This window comes from Labrus mixtus, chromosome 7 (genome assembly GCF_963584025.1).
Source record: "Labrus mixtus chromosome 7, fLabMix1.1, whole genome shotgun sequence".
In the NCBI taxonomy this organism is placed as follows: Eukaryota; Metazoa; Chordata; class Actinopteri; order Labriformes; family Labridae; genus Labrus; species Labrus mixtus.
In genome coordinates this window covers 11,537,003-11,547,535 of record NC_083618.1, presented here as the reverse complement: position 1 = coordinate 11,547,535, position 10,533 = coordinate 11,537,003, and the positions used below count along the sequence as shown (strand labels likewise).

At 37.4% G+C, this 10,533-nt stretch overlaps 1 protein-coding gene across 1 annotated transcript; it reads left to right on the top strand.

The window, feature by feature from the left end:
- The first annotated feature begins 5,213 nt into the window (after positions 1 to 5,213).
- srsf3a (serine and arginine rich splicing factor 3a) lies at positions 5,214 to 10,497 on the top strand. Its single transcript, XM_061042937.1, has 7 exons — positions 5,214 to 5,364; positions 6,030 to 6,087; positions 7,241 to 7,451; positions 7,545 to 7,679; positions 9,522 to 9,560; positions 9,647 to 9,733; positions 9,822 to 10,497. The coding sequence occupies exons 2-7, from the start codon at positions 6,081 to 6,083 to the stop codon at positions 9,847 to 9,849; spliced, it is 507 nt and encodes a 168-aa protein (XP_060898920.1). The 5' UTR covers positions 5,214 to 5,364; positions 6,030 to 6,080; the 3' UTR covers positions 9,850 to 10,497.
- The last annotated feature ends 36 nt before the right edge of the window (positions 10,498 to 10,533 follow it).

The window sequence follows — 10,533 nt, the reverse complement described above, 5'->3', positions numbered from 1 at the left end:
TCAGAGAATTTCACACAAGGTTAACATAAATTCAGCAGCATATTGAGGCTTTTCTAAAGTTTTTATGGGGGGGCCATTTTTGCCTTTATTGTATGGGACAGCTAGAGAGAGACTGAGAATGTTGGTAATACAGAGGGGGATGAAATGCAGCAAGGAAAGGGACAGAGGTGGGATTCCAACCCAAGGCTACTATGACGGGAACCATAGCCACCATACGGTGGGTGCAACATAACTGCTAGCCTATCCGGCGCCCCCATATTGAAACTTTTCTTCGTCTATCTGTTAACTGGTAGTTTGTCAACACAAGGCATCATGGTTAACACATGAGTTTTGAATTTGAAATGTCACGTTAGAGAGTAGTTGGGAGCTGGCATTTACACATTTTCTTAACCACATGTGATGAAATCCCAAGCAGAAGGTCTCTATGTGATCATTTGTTTCACACACTAACACTATGTGGTTTATATTGGAAATCAGACTTTTCAAACTCATGTTTTCTATGCATGCAGCATGCTCATACATTAGCCCTGATTCCCACACTCTTTACAAACTTTGGACATTTTACTTTGAATAAAGGTGACACTGCAGTAGACTTACAGGGTCATTTCATTTTACAACTTAGAATAACCACCACGTTTTAATGGTTGCATACATAATTGAGATGTTTAAAGATGAACTGAAGTAATATACTGTACTTCAGGAAGCATCTGAAATTTCCATAACAGTTGTAAAAGAGTTTTATGGCTTTATGCTTGAGCGGGCTACTGATACTACATCATGATATACAGACAGGATGTTTGCATTACAGCGGGCTCACTGGCGGTTGGTTATTTATGTCTGTCATATTTTTGCATTCAAACAATTCAAATCTAAAAATATATATGAAATAATTCTGGTTGTTAGTATATCTAAAAGAAAGTCAACTGAAAAGTTTAGTTCATGTCAGAGAGTGTATTCCTCATTGCCTTGAGCATGTGGCACTCATGGAGTTAAAAGTTTATTGCAGGTTTGTGGAGGGTGAATCTCGCAGTCAGAGGTGGTGAGGACACTGTCTGACCACACACTGCTGGCAGACAGCCAGTTAGCTATTGAAGGGAACATGATGATCCTGTTAATTACAAAGGTGACATAACAGGAGTGAACCTGATTCTGCAAACCCACAGGGACATTGTCAACTGACTGAGTAATCTTCTGCACAATCAGTTATTGGAAGAAAGTAGGCTTCACATGTACTCTCCAGTCAGTACATTTAATTCACAGTGAGAGCAGGGGGGGGGGGGGGGGGGGGGGGGCTGCATAACAGAGTGACTGTGAACTAATAACACAACCAGCCCTCACCATGCACTACAAGCCACCTGAAGTTATAGACACTATATTTTTAAGTTTCTTAAATTCCCATGACAGTTAACTACTTTGCAGACGGGGATTTGTTTGTTTTCTCAGCCTTCGTCTGTTCTGCGGTGTCCTGGTAGCTTTGTTGGCAAGTTCCCCAGACTGTATGCAGAAGTTGAGGTCAAAAATGAACTGACCGACCTGAGCTGAACTGAGAAGCATGAATACATTTCCAGCAATCTGCTATGAAAGTGAACTAGTACTGTAAATGCTTAAATGTTTGTGGCTGGTGAAAATGACTTTTAATATTTGTATAACTTGTTATTCATATTTAAAACTTTAAAGCCACATTCTGTTCAAAAATTCGAATGATTAGCCTCTAATGAAAACACACTTGTATTATTTGTTGAAAAAAAAGAACAAGTCAACTTCTTGCTGTAATATTTACAGAGGTATTAAAATCCGACCTGCATTAGGGAGAATAGGTCTGTCTGAATGAGTGTCTTGGTGTAACCAGAAGCACGCGGGTGAGTTCATTCAGGGATACAGGCTGTACAGTCATCAGGAAGTGAAACAGAACAGAATGTGCTGTACTAATCTGATTGAAAAATACTGGCCTGAGTGGAGGCACGAGAAAAAAAAAAGAGATGTTTCATTTGAACGGCTAAAAGGAGAATCCGATGGCAGCAGGAGGACATGTTCAAAGAAAACACACTTCTTCTTCTGGTGATATAAAAACGTCAAGTGGTGAGGAGAGGGTTTAGAGAAACGCCCGCTCTAGCTCTCTCTCTCTCACACAAGCACACACACACGCACACGCACACACACACACACACACACACACACACACACACACACACGCACACACACATGCACTAAAATAAAGCTAAGCAACATAATGCTCTTTGTTTGTGTTCTAGGCATCCGTGTTACGTACATGGAGGTAATCTCCTGAGTGATCCGTTTTATCCCTGAACTTTTGCCCTCTGAAGCAAGAATTCTTTACTGCTGTGTCTGCCAAGGACCCTAAATAAAAGATTCCTGGCAAACTGAAACTGTGACTAACAGCAGGAAACTTTTTTTTTAATTCAACTTGAACCGCAAATTGTCTTCTTTGTTGATTATTTTTTTACAATGAGGAGTTATGAGGACTCATTTCAAATCTGCCCGCGTGTCTATAACAACGAACGATCAAAGAGTTTTTTAAATGCATAAAGTTTGCCACTGTGACAGATATAACTTTTAAGATAATCGCTTCAGCTAAAGTTGCAATACAACAGTGCTGCAATTCTGTAGTATTAACTTGAGTATGTACTCCAAGTTTAAAATAAAGTGTTTATTGAATTAAAGTACTCTTTATGGACCGTCGTCTGTTGTTGTCACCGTGCATTATCACAGTGTTGGTCTCTTATTGGCTGTAAAAGCATTTTCAAGTTGGAGCTGTTGGAGCTGGAACTAGTTTCAAACTTTGAATATAATGTTGAGTATTTTGCATTGTATCTTTTGAGTGAGGTCGTCTGTTTTTATGGATATACGATAATGATGATTTAGGAAAGGGCCGCAGTGCTCAAATAAATGTGCATACAGTAGGGACATTTTTACTCACAGTGACAAACCACACATACATGTGTATATTTGAAAAGCTAAAATAGTTTGCAGAGGAAGGTATGACCAAAAGCTCTTATGTTTGGTGAACAGAGAGAGTTAATAAGTGGTTTGTTTTGATGCATTTACACTTGGTTTGAATTATTAGTGAGTTTAAACTCACTAATAAAAGAAACATTTGTAAATTTAACAGCATTTTAACAGCATTTTTATGAAGGAAAAAAGTTAATCTCTGTGTGTCTGCTAGGAGATCTGACTAAACAAGTCAAAACATGTGCTAAACAACCTCCTCCCTTGATATTTTATAGCTCTACCTAATTGTATCCGTTCCGTTCTGATAAGTGGTTTTCAATTCTGCCTTTGGAATGTATTTAGTTTCTCTGTTTCTGATCTCTGAGAGCCCGGCTGTGAAACAAAGTTAAACACATTATATAATTCCATACTGTCTGTATGTGTAGTCAGTGTCAAAACTACTTTTCATGCAGAACCTCTGAAAGTTTCAGTTTTTTAGACAGACACTCCAACCATAAAATGAAGTTTAAAATCAGCCTTATTCTTTGTTTCGTGATGAGTAAAAGGTTGATTCAGGGTCAGAGAGGTTTACAAAGACTTTTGTTACTTACACCACTTCCTCTGCTCTGCACTAAATGTGTTTGTATACAGGAAGTATACATACAGTATTGTACCACCCTCCTGAACACTCACAAGTGTTTGTTTGTGGTGTTCTGTCCTATTGAGCAACAACCTCCTCATGCTCTGTTGAGTTACTCATGTTCCCTGCTCTGATCACGTGGTTGCTGAAAGTAGCCTTAACTGTTTTTGTTCATAAGGTCAGAATACATGAATACATTTTATTCCACTCAACATGAAACCACAAATGAATGATCAAATGTCTGCCACTGTTTCAACAATGCACTTATGTAGTATAGTTGTATATGCCTTATGTTTGGCACTGAATATTATTTGGCAAGGATTTGTTTATTGCACATATTTGTCAAAAGAGGCTTGAAGCCAAATTTTAACATTTGGAACCTTGTTCAAACTTGCCATTATTAAAATGTTCTATTTAAGTGTTGAAAGAAGTACACAACCTTTACTACAAGTACCAGAACAACAATGAAATCCTGAAGCACAAGTAAATGCCATATATTTAAAATCTTAACTACGTGTTCTTACAGAGGTATGAAATACAAACTTATAAACTTGTGACCTGTTTCATTAAAAAAAAAAACAATGTAATGACCAGCTACTTAAGGTAATTTAGCTGGCTAGGAAAAGTTTCACAGATGGCGGTAGAAACACAAAATTTGCTGTGGAGTCTGAAAACACACGTGGCTATACTAAACAAAACATGTTTATAATTTCACATATTTACCATATCTTAAATGTGAGACAAAATTGTGTTAAAAAATGTATTTTTTCCCACAAAAATACGTTTACCATGCAATCACTACACTAACAACCCAATTTACACCGATTCCAATGGACATATTATTGAAATTTAAGTTTGTCTGGATTCTAATAATCGCAAGCATTGGATTTAACGCTTATATTGTCAGATACAGTCATTTCTGTAACATAGGATAGGATAGGATAGGATATGATAATACTTTATTGATCCCCACAGGGGAAATTCGGGCATTACAGCAGCACAGACCAGAAAGCTCAAAATACACATTAAACAGAATAGATAAGATAAATACAAATAAAAACAGGGGGTATATACAGTATAAAATGAATGAGGAAGTTAACTATGCAGGGAATTGAGACAGTATTTTCAGAGAATGACAAGATAAAGTGACAAGTGATGATTAAAGTGACTTGGTATGATAAATAGCAGCAAGTAATGTAAAACAGCAGAGAAGAGAGGCAGTGTTGTACCACAGTAATGCAGAGCCGAGGCTACTATCTTTAGTTGATAGTCACAAAAGAAGCCTTTTCTATAGCATGCTTTTCTATAAAAACTTGTGTAAATAAAGATCTGTGTGTGTCTGCGTGTGTGTGTGTGTGTGTGTGTGTGTGTGTGTGTGTGTGTGTGTGTGTGTGTGTGTGTGTGTGTGTGTGTGTGTGTGTGTGTGTGTGTAAAATAAACATTTCTGTTTAAATTAAGTTATAAATAGCCTATATTATTATTTTCTAGAAACATGTTTTTTTTCCTCATTCAAGATATTTTTTCAATTCAAGTCATAAAGGATAGTTTTAATAATGTTTCATGAGCCTACATTTAGTTATTTGACCATTACCCCTCCGGCACAGTAGGTGGCAGTATTTTCTTTCACACCTGTGTTTTAATCCGCTCGAGACGATGAAACACGACTTGTTGTCTCGTGTCTTTCTTCCTGTTTGAAACAGGTTTTAATAAAAAGTTAAGCAGCTGAAACGAGCGGCGTGGAAAACCTCCTGTCGAACTGAAACTACTAAATAAGGGTGAGTTTGCCCTTTTTTTCGACAAATGTATCTGCATGGTTTTAATGAATTATCTTGCCGGTGAGTTTGCTGAAGAGTTGATACTCTAACCGGTTTAACACTGACTGCATTACACATGCTAACCATGCTATATCTGGTTTTGGCTAACACAGCGTTCATATTTGCATGGCTTGTTTTTAGGCGGGTTGTAGTTAGCTTTACCAGATGCGATTAGCAATTGAATGATACACGTCAAATAGCCGATTCTTTGTTAAACTGAATGCTTACCTTTACCTTTTTTTTAGCGATGGCTAGCTAGAGTTAGCTTTGCACGGCATTGTGTGGCCAACGCTACGCTTAGCTTAGCATTAGCAGTGTGTGACGATGAGACACAGGATGCAACTCATTCACTGTGAGAGCTCTCCTGTGGTTTCATGTGGCTTAGCAGAGCTGTTCAGAAAAATAGTTCATTATATTATATTACAAATTATATTATATATTACCCATTTTAAAAAAGTGAAATAATTTCTTCCCTCATTAAACTATCAATGATAACTATGTATGTATACACTGTATATATATATATATATATATGTGTGTGTATATGTATAACTAAACACTGATGCAATGATTTATTTTGGATGACTCTTAATCAGACAACAATTTCTGTCTTTTTCTCCCCGTAGACACATCTTGACTGTGGGACAACAGGAAGAAGTAATTTGAACCAGGTTGAAATGGGAGGTAAATTGTGAAGACTCATTTGCTTCTTTTTGGTGAAAACCTCAGCCATGTAAGGCATTCAAACTCAGCTACCCCTCCTACTAATGAACTCTACATAGTTTGAGAAACTAGTAAGAGTGCTGCAGGGGTTTAAAATCAAACCAGTTGTCAGATTTACATATTAACATAAAAACCTGTGCATCCATACATGTATTTATATGCTAACAATGTTACCTTATTTTCAAAGAACAGTTTGTTATTTTTATCCATTAGGAGTTTAACCTGAACAATATATGCAAGAACAGAGATAAACTTGCTGCTTCAGGTGAAAATACTTTGCTTACTAAGCTTGTCTATATAGGTTGATGGTGGACATGAGCCGATCAGCACCCAATGGTGCGCCTTTGGTTGTAGTTTGCGCATCATGATTTCAGCTGCAAGAGCCAAGTTTAAGTGACCATTATAACATATAATAGAATTACTTTATTGATCCCAAACTGGGAAATTGTGGCGTTACAGCAGCAGGTTATCCAACACACAATATGAGCAAAAAACACAATGTTAGCAAATCTAAACATAATATAATATTAAATACAAAGTAAATAAGTACTAAAAAATATGATAAGTAAGAATGTGTGTATATGTATATATATATATATATATATGTATACACACAATCAGGATTTAACATGGCCCATACCAACACAAGGGAGTCTATGGAGATTGATAAGACACAAACTTATGGGTGCCATTCATTATTGAATTAAATAACTTGTGGAAACTACTTTCTATGCTTGGAAGTTAGCTAATGTATTGCCTAGATAAACTACTAACGATTTTGCCCTGAAGGATGACATTGTTTTAAGATTGGGCAGCTAACAATTATGTGCTTACAGTTGGCTGGCCGACAGCTGGTTAACGTTTTCAACCTTTGTTTAATCCTCTGATACTACATGTAGCTTCATATTAAATATTGACACAGCAGATGTATCATACATAGTGAAGTCAAATTAGGATGCATTGAGTTTACTGTCCATTTTGATTGTAATATGTTAATATAGCTTACACATCTTCAATAGGTTATCTAAATTAGGTTGTAGGTTATAATATTTTAATGCTACATAAGCAACAGTCATCATATTCCTCCACATTTGTGTACACAACTTTCTTTCAGACCCTGCTCTTCAAAGAGACTGTCCCCTTGACTGCAAGGTTTATGTTGGGAATCTCGGAAATCATGGAAACAAGACAGAGTTAGAAAGAGCCTTTGGGTACTATGGTCCTTTAAGAAGTGTGTGGGTCGCCAGGAATCCCCCAGGCTTTGCTTTTGTAGAGTTTGAAGATCCCAGAGATGCAACTGATGCTGTGAGAGAGCTGGATGGAAGGTATGTGCTTTGAAACATGATTAAGCAGTTTTAGCATTTGATCTACTTTTGTTTTTGTTTTACTTATCATCTCGTGTGATGACTTTTGTTTAGGACATTGTGTGGCTCTCAAGTCCGTGTTGAGTTATCCACAGGGGAGAGGCGCTCAAGGAGCCGTGGACCTCCTCCATCCTGGGGTAGACGCCCTCGGGATAATTTAAGGCGGCGAAGTCCTCCAGGGAGACGCAGGTATGTAGTTCCTCTTTAAGAATCCACTTGAATATTTTATTCACAGTCTTATTTTCTTTTGTTTTTGCAGATTTACATTCCCCACACCTAGTTTTTACTTTAATTTACCCTTCCAAATATTAATTTGGCACAGCAGTTTAAATCTGCACTTGCAGTGACTTTAGAGGTTACGCCTATAAAACCCCTGACATCATTAACACCAAACAAAAATATTTGGCCAACATTTAATTGTTGATTTCTATTAAATTCACCAATAGGTAATCTGTGGATCTGGACTTGATCAGGTCTTTCAAACTGTTTCCTTAGTGTGTTGATAACATAATTCTTTACTGATTGGAGTGAAATGTTTTGAACAAACTTAATTTGTCATTGTCATGTGTCAAGAGTGTTTTTTAAATCTCTGCTAAGTTTAATGGCAGCTTATGCCCCACCTGACTATTTATGAACTCTAGTAACAGTTGACTTGTAAAATATTTGAAGCTCTAGCAGAGTAATATTGCCTACGAGGATATCTTAAAAAGCACAGTTAGCACTTTAACATCCATTAAAAATTGATAGATAATTACTAGAATCAATTTCTGCAGGTGTAAATTTTGTTTTCTCTCTTGAGTTCAGTTGCCATCTATTAATTAAAATGAACCCCGTTGCAGAGTCACCACCACGCTTCTCACCATCTGAGTCAGTCAACTAGTCCTCTTTCAGCATCATGTGACCGCTGTCCAGCGAGCCCCAATCAGCTTGGCTGGTGTTGTCACATGACCCAGGCCCACGGCAAGCCGTCAGGTTCCGCCAACCTTTTGGTTCCTGAGCATGCAGTTCCAAGCAGCCGCCTGTTCTTCCTACAACCTTAATCCAATCGACAACGGTCCACTTCACATTTTCAGCCAATCAGCGTCTTTATCCTCTTTATTCTCCACACAACTACTGTGTCAACGGGAACAGCCCTTGGCTTACATCCCTTCACATCCTTCCCCCCAAAAAAGGCAGGGACAATCAACAACTACCCCTTCCAACCAGCCACCAAGCAACTTCATATCTCCAACATTTGCATCATGTGGCAAAACTTCTCTGCAATTCGACCCCTCTCACCATCAGTCTGGCGTCCTTGCGTCATTTCTATCTTGTCCAAATCCCCATAAATAGTAAGTTGCTTTTATCCTGCTCTTTCTGGTTTTTATGCTTGGTTTAGCTTTCAGGGCTGCTTGATGGTTTTCCCTCAGCCATTGTGTAATTTAGACCAATTTCAGTGCAGAGCTGCAAAAAAACCAAAAGTTGTGGTCCAGGAACTTTGCTGTCTGTTAATTTTATTTGCAAAAATGAACTACATTAATGGGATGCTCACTGAGTAATTGTGCTGCTGTTTGCATATTCATAGCTCGACATTAAGCCATCTCAAGAGATATTCATGGAGGGGGGGCAAAGGACACCTCCCCCCTTTGAAGAAAATGTCCTTTTACCTCAAGCACAAGAGATTTCAAATAATGAACCAACAAAGTAGAAAATGTCCACTTTTGCTTTAAGGAAAACCTTAAGAGCCAACACATGCTGGTTACCAAAGATTTCAATGCTATTGTACACTTTAATGTCGAGACATGATTTTTTTTTTCTGAAATCTGGCTCCGTGATTGTGCTCACTGGACAATATCCTTTTCAAGAGTTGCTCTTGATGCAGTTCATGGATGCATATGATCCTTTTATTAACAGACAGTAACTAAGTGTAACCACATGAAACCCATGTCTCTTTGAGGATGAAGGATACCAAAGATTTCATTGGTAATAGGAAGTATAAAGTTCTCCATTCTAATTTCTATGCTTCATTTCTGAACCTCAACTGCATTTTAGATCACCAAGGAGGAGGACACTCAGCCGCAGTCGCAGCAGGTAAGCTTAACTGTTTTTACTTGAACTTTTGTTTGTAATTAATAATTATTTGTCTTTTATATTATTTTTTTGGTTCTGTTCACCAGGTCTCTTTCTAAAGACAAGAACAGATATCGCTCTCTCTCCAAAGACAAGAACCGTAAGCGTTCAAGATCTTTTTCACGATCAGCAAGGTAAGTTTAAGATGCAGTGATTTTTATAATGCTATTCTCTTAAGATTTGATTATCACTAAAGTAATGAAACTATTGTTTATTTTACAGCCGTTCCCGATCTAACGAAAGGAAGTGACCTCAAACTATGGGTCAGCAGGAAAATCTGGCCATGGTTTGGAAAATACAATTTTTTTTAAGTCATGCTGGTCTTTTTAGACTGTGTTTGCCAGCTCAAGACAGTGCAAGGTTGACCAAGATTCATATTGTGTAATTCTAATCTTCTCAAATATCATCAGTGGACTGAAATATTTTTCTCCTTTTGATGGTTCTCATGGTAAGGATTGCCCATTTTACTGAAAAACATTTTTGGCCTTGGATCTTACTCTATAATGCATAAAATGCAATGTCTGGAAATTGCATACTGGGTAGTTTTATATTGCGATACGGTTTTCTTTTAACTGTTTGATTAAAGTTTGTTGTGTTTTTTCTTTTAACTGTTTTTTTTAAATTCTTGGTCCACTCTTAAAAAACTGGTAGTGGGTAACTGGGAGCTGCATCACTTACATAAGGAGCATACTTATACCAATGACAGAGAGCAGACAAAACTTGAGTTATTGTAAATACTGGTGCTGTCCTGAAAGTCTATCGCATGTAGAAGTGTATTTTACTTTTGACACTTTTACTAATGTAATTCTTCACGCTATTCATTCATCTTTGCTTGATTCTCTGAGCTGTGACAGTTTGTGCTGATGCAACTTGTTCAATAAATGTTTTTCCAAGGTGACATATCTTTGCGCATGTTTTTATTTTAGTATGTTTC

Coding starts and splice junctions, on each gene's coding strand:
- srsf3a (XM_061042937.1), top strand. Junction 7,452..7,544: donor GTGAGAGAGCTGGATGGAAG/GTATGTGCTTTG, acceptor ACTTTTGTTTAG/GACATTGTGTGGCTCTCAAG. Junction 7,680..9,521: donor AGTCCTCCAGGGAGACGCAG/GTATGTAGTTCC, acceptor ACTGCATTTTAG/ATCACCAAGGAGGAGGACAC.